Genomic DNA, 20,251 nt, shown 5'->3' with positions numbered 1-20,251 from the left:
AATATATAAATAGACTTAGATATAGCCTATATTGAAAACTTAATAATGAACAATTCTCATCAACCATTATATACACTTGTGACTTGTGACCATGGACTTGACTATTCGGGCTTCAAAGTTCGCTTCACAACAATGATACATCATACAATCAATTATTAATTATTGATGTACCACGATTCACATCAAGAGTTAAAGTCTAAAGACCAAGGCAGACTTCCATTTGAATAAAAGAGTACAAATTGCTGTCCACATAGTCGCATGTGGCATGAAACATGAAAGGAGAATACAAAAATGATTGCAAGAGTCTGTATGTGTGTGGTGGTTGAGGGGGTTGGGGTGGGTGGGTTGTAACTATGTTAGAATTTGTAAATAGTTAATTTATTTGCGAGAAAAGAATTATCTAATTAGTTGTGTGCACATCAGAATAGATCTAGCAGTTCTGGGGCCTCAAGTGCGCCCAAGTTTGCGCTAGAGCACCTCAGGGAGATCCTAGCAGAAAATACCATGAAGCCTTGGTGATTTGGAAATCGGGTCTTCAATGAAGGGGTAGATAGTAGCCTCAGATTTTAGGCTCAGAAAATTACGCACGCTAGTGCAAGCACAAGAATGAAATGGGGTCCTTAGAACAACAGTAACCCTAAGGCTTGAATTATTTTTACGATAAGTCAATTAAATTATTTTGAATGGTTTGTGATGGACCAAATGGCCGTACAAGTGCGAACAGGTAATGCCAGAGCACTATCGGTACGGCATTGTACTGAGGAGCAGCTAACATTTCATTAGTAGCATCTGTGTGTGCAGTTGTGAGTTAATTTGCACATTTCATTAATAGCCTACGGACTTTTAAATGTGAAAGTTGAATGGTTTTAAAGTTATTAAGTGTGCCACTTGGCACACTTACCAATGCAAACTACCCCTCTCACTCACTCTCACCCTCTCTCTCTTTGTCACAAACGGGAGCGCATAACAATATAAAATATACTCAGATAAATAGAATTTATCTCTTAATATTGAAGCCAAAGGATATAGAGAGAAATAGATAGAGAGAGAGAGAGAGTGAGAAGATCGACACGGTACTGGGGACCAGAAGATGGGCTGATCCCCCCCCTTAAAGAGAATTCTTTATTAGAGAGAATCTTTTTACAAGCACAAGAACCGGAGAAAACCCCTCCGTTCTAAATCTCTGACTCGATGGTCGTTCCTTCCCGTAAGGGAAATCCGAGACAAGCTCTCAATCCTTTTTCCGTCTGTACTCGGAGTTGAGACTCCGCAGACAATTTCCGAACTTCCCAAGCGTAGGCCGAAGCCTTCTCGCTTCTCCTTCGCGATGAAGTACCTGCAAACACACACGCAAACACGCGACAACAATTCGTATGGCGAATCCACAATAGATTACTGCCGCTCTTACGCAGGAAAAGCGACTTCCGTGCTTCGTAGTCTCGCGCGATCTCTCGTGTCTTCTGGCGGCAGAGTCTTCTCTTGCTGGCGTTGGTAACTTCCTTTTCAATGAGGGCATGTGGTGCTTTTATAGCTTCTTCGCCACGGCACGAATAGCTGCTCGCGTAGAGATCGCGGCCGGGTTTTTTTCATATTTTTTTTTCAAAAAAAATTGTTTTCGTTGTTCTACCAGAAAAAGAGAAAGAGAAAATGCTGGCTGATCTGTTGCCTTATTTATCGGATGGCTGTCCACTTATTAAATGGGCGGCCAACGTATTTTAAAATAGTCTGAATCTGCCAAAAACTCAATAAAACCTTATAAGTTAAAAACAATGCTTTCACAGCACTTCCCAGGCGTCCCTGGATGCAACCACATGCACAAATGCAATGCAGACATAGATTCCTCGCGGGAAAGCGTTTGCTCTTCCCGGAAAACTTGTTCAAATTTTCCGCTTTTTAAGAAAAGCTTCTCAGAACCCATCTTTATTCTTGTGCTTGCGTCTTTACGCGTATTCCTCTTTCCAGTTCGGATTTCCTCTAGACTATGGATATCCCCTTTCTGATGCACCCGTCACCCACCTTGTGACGCATCAGGAATACCCATCACCTAGTCCTTTTCTACCGAACTTACGGTACAATCTCCTTCACGATTCTCTATGTCACCCATCCTATGACGCATCAGAGATGTCCGTTCCTGGATGGTCGGATACTTCTTTACTGATGCTCCCTGTCACCCATCCGTTGTGACACATCAGAAGTACCCGTTCCTGATGGCCTTACAGATATTCCCTTTCACAGTGCTCCTGCCAGTACTTTGAATGACGCACTAGGGATACTCTGTACTCGGATGTCTCCAGTGAGAAAAACCCTCTCACTTAAAATTCCAATAATTCATTTAGAATTATTTTCTTGGTGTTCCAAGCGAGAAAACCCTCTCACTTATAAATCCAATAATTCATTCAGAATTATTTTTCTGTCAAATAAACCCAATTTAGCAACACTCTTCTGAGCGCCCCCTCTTCCTTCTGGCTTGATAAGAGCCCCCCCTCCCCCTCTTCTCAATGTTGGCAGTGTTCCTATCTCCCCTATTGTGAGTATGCTCTACGCATTGGAGCCCTCCATGGAAGCTTGAGAGCAACCCCTTGCAACATATGTAGTGGCCTCGTCCTCCCATTGTTTAGAACAAGGGTTCTCATAGCCATAGCCAACTTTTAGTGAAGTTTCATCACGAGAAGTTGCAACAGGCACTCTCTTCGTAGAGTGTGATGGCTGTAAATTCTCTGTTTTCAGCCCCTAATCATCTCTTTTAGGGTGAATTTCAGCAACATAGAATCTAGTTCTTCTCTACCTACACTACGCGTACACAAAGTTTGGTGCGATTCCATCGCAAAAAAGATCTCTATCTCGGCTTTGGAAGGTGCTCAAGTAACATTTTCAAGTTGTGTAGAAAATTACAGCAAGCATTTGTGTGCCTTTTTGCGTGTTTCTCCCTTGTTTTTGTTGCAGGAATGATTATGCATAAAGGGACACAGTTAGCAGAAGGTAGACTCTCATTTTCGAGAGCTTCCGTTGAGTTTTGTGGAAGATAGACTCTTGTTTTCAAGAGCTTCCCAAAATCTCATAGCAGAGGAAAAATCCTCTCAGTATTTAGAGAGTAGCTCTCGCACTCTCTCAGTCAGAAGCAGAAAAGAAAGAATAGAGGATGGGCTATTGCTCCGTTCCTGTGCTTGTAAAGATTCTCCCTTAGTAATAAAGATAATCTCTTTATGGGGGGGGGACCAGCCCATCTTCTGGTCCCCAATGAAGTGTCTCTCTCTCTCTCTCTCTCTCTCTCTCTCTCTCTCTCTCTCTCTCTCTCTCATTCTCTTGAGTATTTGAAGTACAATTAAAGGTCAGTTTACGCTTCCGAATTTTTGTGACAGTGGTATCAGAGCAAGGTCATCTCTCTTTTTTAAGGGATTGACGACTCTTGGCAGACTGCAGAAATGGGAGGACGCGAGATAGAGTTTTCTCTCCTTCATCAACAAGTGGCAGAGTTGCAAAAAGCTCCCCCCCATCCAGAAATCCAAAAGATTCTCCATACTCTTGAGAAAGAGAAGGAGAAAGTGCTGATGGGGTCGGGAGAAATCCCGCAAAACCCAAACCGAAGAAAGATCCTTTAATTGGAACTTCCCGCACGCACGAGAGGCAGAGGAAACCTCGAGAACGTCATGTGCGGTTTAATCCAAAGATTCAAGAGCAGGATCCTCTTGATTCTTCTCAGTTTTCTTTTTTGAAGGATCTGGATGACAGTCGCTCCAGAAGACATGTTTCTTGACGATCCGTCGTAGCAAGAAGTGCATTCAAGGGAAAGGACTCCTGTCCACAAGGAGTCTAAGCATAGAAAGAAGGAGCACCATAAGAGGAAGCACCACAGGCAGAAAACATTCAAGTCAGGAGACACAGATGTAAAATTCGATCAAAGCTTCGCCTTGTTGTACATGAAAGGCACCGCCAGCAGTTGGTGGTTAACCCTGATCCTAGAAAATCACAAACCCCAAGATTGGACTGTTTTCAAGAAGGACTTCTATGCACAGTTCCTTCCTCCGGACTATGAGGAAGAGGTAAAGAAAGAATGGAATCAACTCTCACAGTCAGAAAGCAAAACTGTTCCACGCTATGTGGATAGGTTTTGGGACGTTCTCTTGAAAAGTCACTCCATTCAAGAAGATTGAAGATTCGAAGAAGATGCGCAAATTTGAAGCAGGATTGCATGAAGCCTTGCAAAAGGCTATGAATCTTTACCCTCGAGGTAACTTGTAGATACTTATGGAATCTGCTCGCATAGCTGATAGAATACATGACAAGGGTACTCCCAGGAAGATGGCCTATCATGCCAAGCAGAAGACTCTCCGTGAGCAGCCTAGCTCTACTTCTTCTCAAAAGAAGAAAAGAACCGCCTCCGAAGCAGAAGCAAAGCCAAATCAGCCCAAGAAAGGGAAATATCTCTCTCCTGCTGACTTGAACCTACATCAGCGAAGGAAGATGCTTCAAGTGCGAACAAATTGAACATATGAAGGGTGATTGCCCTACTAAAGCCCCGCAAGCACCCTCTTCTAATGCAGTCCCAGATGTACAGGGGAATACAACCAAGGATGGAAAAGAAAGAGCTCTTATCAAAGCATGGGGTAGTATCAACAACCAACGGGCTCTTATTTCGTTTGATCGTGGCAGTACAGACAATTTCATCTCTACAAAGCTAGCTGATGACCTGAATTTACAACCCAATCGTTTTGGAGTTTCTATTCAAGCACAATCTGCTTTCAAAGGGCAGAACTCCAGCTCTACTCCAATCATAGGGAAGCTCAATTTACAGGTCGACAACTACAAAGATCAAGAGTCTTTCTTATTAGCTTCACTTGAAGAATGTGATGTCATCTTGGGAATGCCTCGACACTACAAGATGCATCCCATTCCTGACTATGTTCGGAAAACTTTATCCTTTGATCATAAAGGAAAGGAATATCTTGTACTTGCGGATGCAGGTGATTGGCGTATCCCCATCGCCAATCACATTGCAATCAAGAAAGTAATGAGAAAGTGTGTTTCTGCGTACTTAATTTTTGCAAGAGAGAGAGACGAGTCTGCTTCACAACTTTCTTCCTCTTTAGAGCAAAAAGGAATTAAGTTATTAGAAAGTTTTAAAGATTGTTTTGCAGATGAACTTCCAAATGAACTCCCACCTTCTCGACCTGAGGATCGTACGATTGATTTGATCCCAAGAAGTTCTCCTCCAAATCAGCCCCCTTATCGAGTTAGTCTAATGCAGCAAGAGGAAATCCTCAAGTAGGTTAACGAACTTTTGGAGAAGGGCTTAATAAGGCCTAGTACTTCTCCATATTGTTCACCAATCTTGCTAGTACAGAAAAAGGATGGCACATTCCGCATGTGCATAGACTATAGATCTTTAAACAAGACCACAATCAAGAATCGATTCCCAATCCCTCGATTGATGACATCCTTGATAAGTTACAAGGAGCAAGTGTCTTTAGTCGTATAGACTTGAAGAGTGGGTATCATCAAATCCGCATAGCTCCTCAGGATGTGCATAAGACTTCATTCAGAACAACCTTCAGGTTGTATGAATTCTTAGTGATACCTTTTGGACTCACTAGTGCACCAGCCACATTCAACAGAATGATGGATAGAATCTTTCACTCATATAGAAGATTTACATAAGTTTTCTTCGATGATGTCTTAATCTTCTCAGAGACGGAAGACGAACAATATAAGCATCTCGCATTAGCGTTTGAAGAATTACGCAAACACAAATTATTTGTGAATGCTAAGAAGAGTGAGTTCTTTCTAAATGAAATCCACTATTTGGGCCATATAGTATCTCACAACCGGGTGAGAATGGACCCTGATAAGATTCAAGCAGTTGTAGAATGGCCTACGCCAACTACAGTACATGATGTACGAAGTTTTCTCGGCCTGTGTTCCTATTATCGGCGTTTCATTCGAGCCTTTGCCGCCATAGCAAGTCCCCTCCATGATCTGACAAAGAAGCGGATTCCATTCCATTGGGGGCCTGGACAAAAACAAGCTTTTGACAAGCTTAAGTATCTACTTAGTCATGGACCTGTTCTCACCGTCCCTGATCTTCGCAAACCTTTCGAGGTATACTGCGACGCATCTGGAGATTGTGTAGGAGCAATTTTGAACCAAGAGGGTCACGCCATAGCCTACGAAAGTCGGCGCTTTAAAGATGTAGAGTTGCATGCTTCCATATATGAGAAAGAGCTAATGGCAATAATTCATGCTCTTTCCATTTGGAAACATTATCTGTTAGGAGCTGAAAACAGATCATCAGAGTCTTCGCTACTTTCTCACACAGAGAAAGTTATCAGAAAAGCAGATAAGATGGGCCAACTTTCTTTCAATGTTCCATTTTCAGATTTTACACACTTATGGAACAAAGAATGCAGTTGCAGATGCTCTCTCCAGGCGTCCAAAGATCAATGCACTGACAATAATTTATCATAGGAACTAGAATCTCTCAATGAGATGTATCCTCAAGATCCAGACTTCGCTTAATCTGGGCAGATCTTCAAGCTGGTCACTCAAGGCCACCTTATTCCATTAGGGATAATACACTATATCGTCAACAAGCAATATGCATAGCTCAGCCCTTACGACAGAAGGTGATGGATGAAGCACATAATTCTCCTTATGCCCGTCATCGGGGAATTGCTGCTACCACTAGTGCCCTCGAAAGATATTTCTTTTGGCCAACACTCCGTGCGGACATTGAAAATATGTACGCGAGTGTTTAGTCTATCAAAAAGTGAAATATGACAGACATAAAGTTTATGGCAAGCTTCAGCCACTCCCTATGCCTAACACGCCATGGGGAAAGTATTGCCATGGATTTTATTACGGATCTTCCTAGATCCAAGAATGGAAATGATGCAATCTGGACTATAGAAGACAGATTCAGTAAGCAAGACAGATTCAGTAAGCAAGCACAGTTCCTTCCAGTTAAGAAGACAATCAAGGCTGATCACATGGCTAGAATATTTCTAGCTCAAATTTTTAAACATCATGGGTTGCCAAAGACTATTGTCAACGATAGAGATCCTCGCATGATTAGTCTAATTTGGCAAGCATTATTCGAGAACTTGGGAGCTAAGCTTGATTTCTCATCAGCTTATCATCCCCAAACAGATGGTCAAAGCGAAATCGCTAATGCCACTGTTTTAGACCTCCTCAAGTGTTATGTTTCGGAAAGACAATCCGAATGGGAACAGTACTTACCGTTAGTTGGGTTTGCGTATAATAATATCATACATTCCATAACTGGTAAAGCTCCCTTCAAAATCATTTATGGGAAGCCACTCTTACTTCCTATTATGGTTACCAAAGAAAACATCTTCGCCGCAGATGAATTTGTGCGCAATATTGATATTGCCTATCAACAAGTAAAGCAAGCGATTCTTCGTACTCAACAGCAACAGAAGAAAAGCAGACAAGCACAGAAGGAATCTCAATCTTGAAAAAGGACAATATATCCTACTAAAGTTTGAGAAAGCTAGATTGAAAAAGCGGGTCGGAAAAGAGAAAGTTGTTAAACTTTTCCATAGATTTTACGGCCCTTTCAAGATTACAGATAAAGTCAATGACGTGACTTTTAGATTGGATTTGCCTCCTCATTGGCGCATCCATAATGCTTTCAATGTAAGTCTCCTCCGACCATATGTTGGACCTCCTCCAGTGGCGCCAGTACAAGAAGATCCTCCAGAAGTCGAAGAGACTGAGGAAAGTCTTCACCCTGAACAGATAATACACCACTCTAACAGACAAGTCCGGGAGCCTACATCGAAAGTATTTAGTCAAGTTCAAGAATTACACCCCTTTAGATGCAAAGTGGATGACTAAGTCCGATCTCAAGGACTACCCAGACATCTTGCACACTTATGTTAATGCTCTACAGTTGAGGTCAACTGTTTAGAACCAAGAGGGATGTAACTATGTCAGACTTTGTAAATAATTAATTTATTTACGAGAAAAGAATTATCTAATTAGTTGTGTGCACATCAGAATAGATCTAGCAAATCTGGGACCTCAGGTGCGCCCAATTTTGGGCTAGAGCACATCAGGGAGATCCTAGCAGAAAATACCATGAAGCCCTAGTGATTGGGAAATCGGATCTTCAATGAAGGGGTAGATAGTAGCCTCAGATTTCAGGCTCAGAAAATTGCGCGCGATAGTGTGCAAGCACAGGAATGAGATGGGGTCCTTAGAACAACAGTAACCCTAAGGCCTGAATTATTTTTACGGCCTCAGGATAAATCAATTAAATTATTTTAAATGGTTTGTGATGGACCAAATGGTCGGACAAGTGCGAATAAGTAATGCCAGAGCACTGTCGGTACGGCATTGTGTTAGGGAGCAACTAACATTTCATTAGTAGCATCTGTGTGTGCAGTTGTGAGTTAATTTACACATTTCATTAATAGCCTAGGGACTTTTAAATGTGAAAGTTGAATGGTCGTGTGCCACTTGACACACTTACCAATGCAAACTAACCCTCTCACTCTCACTCTCACCCTCTCTCTCTTCTTAGCGTCCCCTCTTCCTTCTGGCTTGATAAGAGCCCCCCCTCCCCCTCTTCTCAGTGTTGGCAGTGTTCCTACCTCCCCTATTGTGAGTAAGCTCTACGCATTGGAGCCCTCCATGGAAGCTTGAGAGCAGCCCCTTTCAACATATGTGGTGGCCTCGTGCTCCCATTGTCTAGAACAAGGGTTCTCATAGCCATAGCCAGCTTTAGTGAAGTTTCATCACGAGAAGTTGCAGCAGGCACTCTCTTCGTAGAGTGTGATGGCTGTAAATTCTCTGTTTTCAGCCCCTAATCATCTCTTTTAGGGTGAATTTCAGCAAAATACACATAGAATCTAGTTCTTCTCTATCTACACTATGCGTACACAAAGTTTGGTGCGATTCCATCGCGAAAAAAGTCTCTATTTCGGCTTTGGAAGGTGCTTAGGTAACATTTTCAAGTTATGTGCAGAAATTACAGCAAGCAGGCGTGTTTCTCCCTTGTTTTTGTTGCAGGAATGATTATGCATAAAGGGACACAGTTAGCAAAAGGTAGACTCTCATTTTCGAGAGCTTCCGTTGAGTTTTGTGGAAGATAGACTCGTTTTCGAGAGCTTCCCAAAATCTCATAGCAGAGGGAAAATCCTCTCAGTATTTAGAGAGTAGCTCTCGCACTCTCTCAATCAGAAGCAGAAAAGAAAGAATAGAGGACGGGCTATTGCCCCGTTCCTGTGCTTGTAAAGATTCTCCCTTAGTAATAAAGATTATCTCTTTATGGGGAGGGACCAGCCCATCTTCTGGTCCCCAATGAAGTGTCAAGCTTTCTCTCTCTCTCTCTCTCTCTAAATTAAAAGTCAGTTTACGCTTCCGTATTTTTGTGACATGGGTGGTATGTAGTGGACTCTGGGAGGTATGCAGAGTTTACCGTGCAACAAAATTCGAAAGCGGCAAGAAGACCCCCAAAAATTAAAATGGCCGAAAATGTGTTTCTGAAAAGCAAAAATGGCAGGAAAACGTTTCGCCCTTTTGCATGTGTCCGAAAAGGCGTTTGGTGCAAATATGTTACACCCAAGGTTGCCTCTCCAAGAGCTGCACTACATTTTGCCATGGACATGGATTTTCCATCTCTTCCATCTTCTTAGGCACCTCCTAAGCCTCCAACTTCACCCCCTACTGCACCTGCACCCTCATCACCCTTTCCTCTTTCTCTCCCACCTTCACCCCTTATGCTTATACCTCCTCCTTCTCTCTCCCACCTTCACCCCTTATGCTTATACCTCCTCCTCCTCTCTCTGCTGCCACCTCTCCATCTCCATCTCCATCTCCACCTCTTCTTTGTGCTCTACCATCTCCCAATGTTCCTCGCTCCTCCATGGTTAGTGTCCTCGCACCTGGCATTTCATGGTATATTGGAGATTCTCCTGGTTGTATGCTGGTACGACTTTACATTCCGTGTTTTTCTGTTGGCAAACCCCTCCCAACAGGTAGCGCTTCCATTCTTAAGGCCAAGCAGGGGAGGAAAGTTTTCCAAATAGCATTGCATGCACGAGAGAGAATTCGAAAATTGCTAATATTTGCTTGTTGCAGATTTCTCACGCTAGAAGTTGAGTCTTTTATACGTTTATTAAATTAGGTCTCTTCAAATTGGCCCGGCCACTTATTTTAAAAGGTATTGACACCCAGTTTTTTGGCCAATCTGGAGCGTTAATAAATCGGTCGAATTCATGTCTCGCTCTACACTTAAAAACGTATTGACACCCGGTTTTTTGGCCAATATGGAGCGTTAATAAATCGGCCGAATTCATGTCTCGCTCTACTCAATCTGTCGGCTCCTGTCGAGATGTATTTCCACTGTGTCCGGTCGGCCACTTTTTTGGGCGGCCATCGCCAAACTATTAAGTTATGGCTTTTTTGAGCAAACTAGGGACACCATCTTATTCATGTGATGTGCCCAATTACTGTTCTATTTATCATACTATTTGGACAAGGATAGATTTCCAAACGGCACATTGCACCCGAAAATTTACCCGTCTATTTTAAATAGTTAATTGGTACCAATAAATTTATTGTGTGCACAAAAATCATTTTCATTTATTTGTAGCCATAGCTAATAATATTACATTCCTCTAGCTTCTAAATAGTTGTCCTCAACTGGAGGGCTTCGTGATATTGATGCAGGATGTTTGGAAAAACTTGCAATTCTGATTCTGTCATCCATTGAGCATCTAGAGGAGAGTAATTCTTGAACTTTACTAAGTACTACGATGAGTTCTTCTAGACTTCAGTTGGCGCTCCTGATAATAAATAATCTGATCTGGAAGAAGTATTTCTTCAGTTTCATCTACTTCAAGGGGATCTTCTATAAGTGGTTTTGCAGGAGGTTCACCAACAAAAGGTCGTAGAAGGTTCATGTGAAAAGCATTATGGATTTTCCAAGTCTTTGGAAGATCCAATCTAAATGCAACGTCATTTATCTGTTCTGCAATCTTAAACGGGCCATAATATCTGTTGGAAAGTTTTACAACTTTCCCTTTCTGATTGCCTGTTTCTTAAGTGGCTCTTTGTCAAACTTGAGAAGAACAAATTGTCCTTCAACTAGCTTGAGATCATGACGATGCCTATCCGCTACGCTACAATGTTGGAACTCTTGAAATCCATTGCAAGGGGAAGCCCATCATTTGCATAGTGCCCTCCAAAAAACCCCAATCAACTCTATCATAGGCCTTCTCAAAATCGAGAAGCATCATGGCTACTAGTTGTCTTGACTATCATGCCCACTCAACTACCTCATAAAAGATGAAGATGTTGTCCAAAATGTATCAATCTTGCACAAAACCTATCTGTGAAACATGGATGAGATCAAGCAAAAACGGTCTCAAAAACGTACCAATCATGAGAGCTAATATCTTATACATAAAAGACACGAGAATGATCGGCCTCCACTGTCTGAGGAAAGATGCATCCCCGCCTTTCGGTATAAGAGAATAAGGCCCAAAGCCCTAGTGGCAGGCATCTCTCCTGTACCAAAAAAATGTTGTAAACCAGAGAGCATAACAGGACTAAGCACATCCCAAACCTACAAAAAAAGTACAAACCCATCCTCTCCACGGACAAGAGGCACCATCAATACCAACCACTCCATCATGCATCACTAAACTATGACGCATAGACTCTGTAACCACTGGCTGGACATGAGACCAAACCTCCTCTCTGGCATGCAAAACACCATCAGTCAATCTGCACTAAGCAAGAGCTCAAAATAGTCTTAAGCTATGCCCAAGGACCTCATCAACATCTAAGTGCAAGCTCTCTGTACAATCACAAAAGGCCCTAATAGAAGTCCCCATGGGATGCTCCTTGAAATATGCAAAGAAATACATATCCATCCTATCTACCTTAGATATCCATGTCAATACCAAAAAATGATAGGAGAATTCAGATGTTTCTGTTAGAACGTGACTAATAGTCTCGCTAGCAACAATCACGCACTTCCCCAAAAACCCCTCTTGAAAACTCTTCCATATGTCTAGACGCGTATGCATCCCAAACGGTCATGTAACTCTCTCTCCCTGCAAAACAGAGCTCGTAGCAACATCCCAACCGCCTGTCTGTAAGCCTGAAAAGACACAATAATGCATGCGACCAAATGAGATGTTGGGTCTGTATATTATATATTATATATATATATATATATATATATATATATATTGACAGAGACACTAGAGGATGCAATAGCAGAGGCATACCTACACATTGAGCCTGGACAACGTGACGTTCTGGGAGCATACCCTAGAAAAGTTGGTATGATGCAGAGTGTAGAGAGACCAAAGCCCGACTTGAGATGGAGGTACTTCTAGGAGTCATTACTCACAAGCAATCACTGATTGCCTCTCGACATTTGGTATGACATAAGAAGAGGGTGTTTCTAGCTTGTCTAAAGCAGAATTTATATCAGTTGTGTTTGAGCCAGGATTTAGGCAAGGCATGGCCACTCTTCATGAGCACTCTCCCCCACCACTCATCACTTCTATGGAGGTATGGGGTCAGTATGTGTCATCCCTCTACACAATCTTGAGGCAACCGCCTCTTCCAAATCCGCAAGAGCCATGCCCACACACATGTGCTTTCTTTACCGCCAAGATGGTAAAGAAATCCATTGACAGGTCAAAGACCAGGAGAGCATATGATCACGATGGCCTGATAGTGGAGCATTTTATACATGCCAGAGATTTGCTTGCAGTGCTTAGTGATGTTCAATTGTGCCATGTGTGAGGGCCTACCGGATGTGTAATGTGCAACGGAAGTGAATGATGGTGTAAGCTCAGGATGAGTGATCAATGAGTGCCCACACACATGTGCTTTCTTTACCGCCAAGATGGTAAAGAAATCCATTGACAGGTCAAAGACCAAGAGAGCATATGATCACGATGGCCTGATAGTGGAGCATTTTATACATGCCAGAGATTTTCTTGCAGTGCTTAGTGATGTTCAATTGTGCCATGTGTGAGGGCCTACCGGATGTGTAATGTGCAACGGAAGTGAATGATGGTGTAAGCTCAGGATGAGTGATCAATGAGTGCTCAAGGTTCCTTTTACTTAGCGGAAGGAAGAGCCTTCCTTACTTAGAGAGAGAATGTGTAATAAACAAAACAAAGAGAGTGGAAACAGTGAGTGCAAGTGCATGAGAGTGCTAGAAAGAGAGAAGAGACGACACCAGATGGGGTCCCAAACCCCCCTCCAAGGGTCCCCCCCTCTCTATTGCTAGAGAGGACTATGCCAACGACGACGATCGGTCGTGGCGACAACGATGGCGAGGTTAGAGCTGAAAATGCAAAACACTAGGGCTGATGCCGGCTGAAAACTGATCGTTGGTCTAGGGCCGAATTCTGCAACTGTGCCGGCGGCGGCAACGATGACGACGACGATGCTATGCAAAACGCTGGTAACTGAAATCTGAAAACGCTGGCTGATTTGGGGGCAATGGGCTGAGTTCCGGCAAGGATCTGCTGTGGGAAAAGGTGTTGCGCTGCGAGGCCAAGGGCGTTGATCTGTTGAGAGGCTCTCTGTTTTGCTCCTCTGCTGAAAAATGCCAACGCTAGGGTTCCTTATATAGCCGAATTAGGCTGAGTGCAGTATGGATTTAGCCCCCACGCTTTGATAAAAAGTCACATATTTATAAATAAGTGCAAGAGGTGGTTCAAATGCACTTTGAGCAAAAAAGGGTTCATGTGGAGGAAAATGCTCATGCTAGGTACTGATGGGTTGTGCAATCAGAGGGTATGCAGCTACTCTAAGTGCCTAGACATGCACGCAGCAGCACAGCCTGCGTACAAGCTCACAAGGGTGCCAGAACACTTCCTAGGCTTCCTAAACCCTAGAAATAGGTCAGCTTGTCCACATGCACATAGGGTTAGATGTGCACGTGACAAGATGCTTGGAGTTTGTCCACTATCGTACCTATCTTCAAGTCAGGAACCATATGGAGCCTAGGAATTACCGCACTATCATGATTGGACACACATTGGCATGGTTGTACGCATCCATCTTTGAGGAGCAATTGATTAGCTGGGCAGAGAGAGAGAGGGCATACGAGCAACAGGACATGCGGGTTTCAGTAGAGGTTTCTATACTCTTGATCATATTTTGACACTCAGAGCCATTATTGAGGAGGGGAGATCACGTGAGCTATTGTTGCTTTGTGGATTTCCGCAAAGCCTTCAATATAGTAAGTACCCAGAGCTAGATTGATGCGCAGACTGCAAAAGATGGACGTACCCAAAGAGTTGATTTGGGGGATCATGGCTCTATACAAGTCAGTAGTGGGGCATGCATGCACTCCACGGGGGGATTTGTGATGTGGTCCACTCCACTATTGGGGTGAAACACGGCTGCCAGCTATCCCCTGCACTATTTGGCATGTATGTGGATGAGGTTGCTGACTACATTGAGAGGGATGGTGATAAAGGAGCACAATTGGCAGGGACATGGATGCCACTATTGTTATATGATGATGATATTGTGTTGATTTCTGACTCCCCGGAGGGGATGCAACGTCATTTAAATGCTTTGTACACATTTGCCCACCATAGTGTATTGTCTGTTAACCTAGGAAAAACCAAGGTTATGGTGTTTAACACCACACCACAGTGGGTCAGGAGGTCAACACCCAATTTTACATATGGTCACAAAACGGTGGAGTATACAGATGCGTACACCAGTCTTCAGTGTACCGGTATTTTCATTGAGGAGAGCAACAAAGACTAGATTGACGAGAGCTTATGCAGCCTTGAGAGGATTGGAAAAGATGTGTTCGCAGGTTCAGTTTCAGGAACCTCGAACAAAGCTATGGGTTTTTGACACTCTAGTGGCTTCAGCTATGCTTTATTGGGTTCAGATTTGGGGACCATAAGTGGACCACAATGGCAAATCTGGTAGCATTGATGGATGGAGATGTATGGAGAGGCCTCTAGTCTCTATGATCCCTCGGTTGTTTTGGGCTAAGGCCTCGGTGCCACATGAGATTATTCGCACCGAGCTAGTTGCCCCCCCCCCCGTAGTTGAGGTCCTTACTAGATCAGTTTCCTTCATGCATAATTTATGGGACCTCCAGTAGCAAGGGGACGGCACCACATGCCAGCGGAAAAGAGTAGATTGAACAACTTTAAGCACTTCAAATAACAACTGAACTTAAAGAGATGCACGACACGAGACGGGGAGTGGCGGAGTTGCACCCCGAGAGATCATTAGCCCCAAACCTTGGTGCCTCTTTCAACATTTCTTTATATTACCTGAACTTGGTACAATGCCAGTACTCACGCTCTGTACCTTCACCCAGAAGAGTGCCAGAGAATGAGCCCTCTGCACATATTTAAAGGCCATTGGCCTTGAAAAGCAGTTACATGAAAAGCTTCAAATTCAAAAGCATCTTGCCCAAAAGCTACCAACGCAAACTATGGAAATCCATACAATCTGCCACGTCCACAATCAACGTAAAACACAGAAATCTGTTACAAGTCTGCCACGTCAGCATGTCAACACAAAATCGAGAGATTCGTATAGGTCCACCACGTCATCAATTGCCACACAAGAGATTGTGTGTATGTGTGCGGTTTTGCTTAACTTATATGCCTTTAGGTCACTTGGGCCCCATCGGACGGGGTCCCATACGTTGGTGGAAACTTCTTCTACTTCTTCTGCTACTTCTTCTTCTTAGGGTTTAGGCCTCTGAGCCAAGATCTGTAGGTTAGCTCCGTTCTTCAGTGGCTTGAACTGTCAACAATTTGTGACATCCCCGATATCCTAGGTCGTTGGTTTCCAAGAAGTATCTCATCCAATGAGTCTCATTCCAGATCGGAACTCTTGATATCCTGGGTCATTGGTTTCCCAGAAGTATCTCATCCAATAAGGTATATTCAATGGTTGGCACATCACAATAAGGTATATTCAATGGTTGGCACATCACAATAAGGTATATTCAATATGTGCCACACATCACAATAAGGTATATTCAATGGTTGGCACATCCAATAAGGTATATTCAATGGTTGGCACATCACAATACAGCACGAATGCTCACATATGCATGTTACACGACATAGAAACATAAAGCCGCCGATGAACACTCCCCCCGCAAATGTGTGGTTAATTAAAACAAGGGAAGGCATGATTCGTGAAAGGTATGTGTGCTGGCATACTAGGCAATTCATGTGTTAACAACGTGTAGACATGGTTAAGTAGGCTATGTTTGCCGGACATACTACAGAGCCACGTGATCACTCTATGTCTTGTGTCTATCTGTTGTGAGTATTTATGTATCAATGAATGAGACACACACACACACACACACACACACACACACACACACACACACACACAGAGAGAGAGAGAGAGGGCAGACCTTGTATCAAAAAGATTGAGACACACAGGAAACCCACATCTTGCCTGGGTCTGCTCTTCTACAAAGTCACATTGCTTGTAAGGAGCCAGAGAATCCTCTAATATATGTAGCATACAGAACTTAAACCCATGTAAGACATAAAGGTGGCAAGGTTCCTTTGCATATTGGCAATACTGGGCTTCATACTTTCTTTTCTTGTTGAAGGTTTTCCCTGCTGTTTCCACAACATTTGCTTCCCCTCTTTTGAGCATCATTGTGTCGGCATCTTCATGACAAGGAGTTCGCTTCCTGTCATCTGCCTGCAGCTGAAAACCTTGCTCCAGCTTTCTGTGATTCTCTGTCAAGGAACTGAGGAATGAATCCGTATTCTTTTTTAAATCAGAAGCCTGTCCCTTCTGAGTTGACAAAGGCCTGTGAAAACCATCGTTTATGCTCGATGGTCCTTCCATAGGAGAAGATGAGCGTGATGAGCTTCTAACAGACTTTGACCTTCTACGCCTTGAAACCTTGTTATCGTGTGACAGAAATGCCAACGGAGACATGTCAGAGTTATGCTTCTTGCTGCCAACCAAAATCTGAGGTTCTTCATTACCGTTGTTATTATTAACATCCTTTGCAGACACACCATCTTCTGGACAAAGAGCCTAGTGATCACAAAACAACAATAAGAGCAAGCCAAACATCAGCTAACAAAAAAATTTTAAAAATCGTCCAATATCAACAAGCTGAAGTCTTCACAGGGGCCTCAAAAGGCAACAAAATGACTCTTGAGGGGTCATGAGAGTTAAAAAACTATTTTAAAAAGGTAAAAACTCATAATAATATGCGGCAAGGGGAGAGAGAGAGAGAGAGAGAGAGAGGGTAGTGTTTAAACGAAAACCTTTTACTTAACCCTTAATATAAAGGGTAGATTTACAAAAATTAAGCTATTAATTGCTATTTATGATTAAAAGGGGGCAAACTTCAACCATAACAATTAAAGTACAAAAAATAGAAATGGATAATTATCATGTTTAATTGAAAAATTACTTACAAAGCTTAGATATTCACATTTTAAAAAACTTTGAGTTAGCAATTGTTTTTTAATGCATTCTTAAAGAACCTCATTAAAAGGGTTTTAAAAGCTTGCCTTCTTACAATGCATCTTGCTTATCTCATTTGCCATGGAGGCCCTAAAGAATCATGTATGTCACTATATAAAAGTACTAATTCACAAAAAAAGCATCCAAACATGTTGAAGAGATTCTTTCAAAACTAGTTAATGTGTCTGAGGAGATGTATGTGTGTGTACATATATATATATATATACATACACATATATATATATATATATATATATATATATATATATATATATATATATATATATACACATACATATATTATACATACGTACGTACGTACGTATATATGTATATATATGTATGTATGTATATGTATGTATGTATATATGTATGTATGTATATATGTATATGTATATATATATATGTATGTATATATGTATATGTATGATGTTTGGTTTAACATTTTACAATATGAGATGAAATTCGACATTAACCAATTTTTGGCATGTACAAAGGACAGTGCCTTAACTTGCCTCCTCTTTTGCCTTGACTAAAAAGAACTTTGTATTTTTTGGCTCTTATTGGATACAATTAAAAATCAAAACCCTTCACCACATGTCTTAATTTCAAACACAAATTGGGAGAAAAAAACTCCTTTCAAATCATCTAAAATGTAAAAGTGAAGGGTCTAGAAAATGAAAAGCTTCTTGCCATTGGGAAATGAAAAGACTTTTATTCTATATAAAGGGGTGGCTTTGTCTATATGCAATGTGCCAGGCTTTTGTGGAACTTAGTTTACTTTCTTAAATTTAAAATGATTTGTGGTACACAAAAAACAATGCAACTTTTGGGAAATTTCATTTGAAAGGACATGATTTCTTTCTCAATTCTCCTCAAGACTTAAATAAGGCTCTTCAAAGGGACACCCGTCTAGCAACAAAAATTGAACAACCTTCGTCCATACGGATACTAAGGCCTTTAGAGGCCAAAAAGGAAGGTGCTAATCTGTGTGTGCAGTGCATACATACACAAACCTGACTATGTGTTTACACTTGAATGTAATTGTATGCATTATATAGCCTGACACTAGGCCCAAATCCATCCACACAGTTTTAAGTCGTTGTATATGTCATGCTTGTCAATGCATGTGTATATATATGCAAGCACAATAGAAAATCTTACCATGCCAGAGTAGCCTTGTCCTGAACCAAAATTAGTGGAAATGACCTGAACTTTCAAATGGTCAGCTGCCAGAATTTCAGCAATAAACACATCTCCATCTTTGACATCATGATGAGACACAAATGCAGGCCAGCCTCTTGTAAACGCAAGCCTCCTTCCTGATTGCATGTAAGCAATCCAATTGACTTTCCAAAAAAGACCACAATTGTCTTCTAATACAACTTGCCCTTCTGACCCTGTCAAGTATTTGCTCATAAACGTGACAGGGAGAGCCTGAATCATGAAATAAAAGCCCATGGTAAGAATAAAGCATGCATCTTTCACTGCAACATTATGCAACATTTGGAGCAGATTGTACCATTCGTCCTGCTGAACCAAGGCATCTCTTTTGTATGGCCCTTGCAAACGAAGGCTGCTTTGTAACTATATCCTTAACCAAATCCGTTACTAGCTGCCTGTTGGGACTTATGAAACCCTCTCCAATGTAAGGTGTAAAACCAGCTTGCTCAACATCAGACCCCATGCAAGCTGAACAGAAAATTCATGGAAGGAGTTCCAGATAAACAGAAAGTTCCATATTAGTGACAAAATGCCATAAATAAACAAAGCAAAAAGCTTCAAGGTATAATTACTTTGCCGGGTAACATTAGAGAATGCCATAGTAGTACAACAGCTAGAAACAAGTTCAATCAAGGTCCTACAAGTTTACTGAGTCACACATGGACTGCTTGATATACAAAGACAAAAAAAGGCATGCACGTAGTGAAGCCCACATAAACTGCAGATAACCTAAAATTGCGCATGTAAAAACAAGAGAAGCATGCTGATTGAGCCCTATTATTATTTTGGAGTCGGATACTGTAGGAAGATGCTCTGTCATTTTAACCTAAAGGACCCAACATCAGAAACTCTCTGGTAGTCAGCTCAAGACTGTCCTCTTGCACTGCATAGTGATTTGAATCCCTATGCGTTTGAACTACACAAATGTATTTTTCCTTTTTCCATTTGTTAAGGTCTCTCTCTCTCTCTATTTGGGACAATTCCATGCTGAGTGGTTAAGTGATAACACATTTGAAACATGGAGTTTCCTTGTTTGCTTTTGTAACGGGCCAACACCATATGCCAAGCAGGAAATCCTTGATACAAACTTGAGCACAACTGGAGCGAAACAGTAAAAATTTCACACTTATACTATAGACAATACGGCAGAGGTACAGTTCCCCTCAAAGAGTGTTGGCCACCATACAAGCACCCCTGGCGGTAAAAGTTTAATGATATTAACCACCAACAGTTGGTACAATCATCGAGTGAGACCACTCGTGATTCACCACAATCTGAGTTCCAACCGGCACCATGGCCACATACTTATAGGTTCTCGGCAAAAAACAATCTACTAGGAAATTTGCTCAAAATTGCGTAAAAATATGCGACGTCATTAAATCTGTACAGCCCATCACATCACCTACTCGTACAGCCCCAAGATTTCCACCACGACCTGTGGACGGCCATACAGTTGACACATCATCAGTTTGGGGTTCTCTCACTTTCTCTCCACCATCCGCTCCGTCTTCTCTGCATCTTCTACTTGGCGGAG

General features: G+C 42.1%; 1 protein-coding gene across 1 annotated transcript in view; it reads right to left on the bottom strand.

Annotated features, from left to right (window-relative positions):
* The window catches only part of LOC147465966 (uncharacterized), a 101,219-nt gene that overhangs the window by 14,250 nt on the left and 66,718 nt on the right, over positions 1-20,251 (bottom strand). The window contains exons 2-4 of the mRNA XM_086522978.1: positions 19,016-19,185; positions 18,658-18,930; positions 16,412-17,055 (exon numbers count right to left, since the gene is read on the bottom strand). Coding sequence (XP_086379104.1) covers positions 16,412-17,055; positions 18,658-18,930; positions 19,016-19,180 — 1,082 coding nt within the window. The 5' untranslated portion in view covers positions 19,181-19,185. The remainder of the gene's footprint in view (positions 1-16,411; positions 17,056-18,657; positions 18,931-19,015; positions 19,186-20,251) is intronic.

Source organism: Adiantum capillus-veneris, chromosome 1 (assembly GCF_014529385.1).
Source record: "Adiantum capillus-veneris isolate H3 chromosome 1, ASM1452938v2, whole genome shotgun sequence".
NCBI classification, from domain to species: Eukaryota; Viridiplantae; Streptophyta; class Polypodiopsida; order Polypodiales; family Pteridaceae; genus Adiantum; species Adiantum capillus-veneris.
The sequence above is the reverse complement of the archived record's forward strand: the minus strand, read 5'-3'. Positions and strand labels throughout refer to the sequence as shown.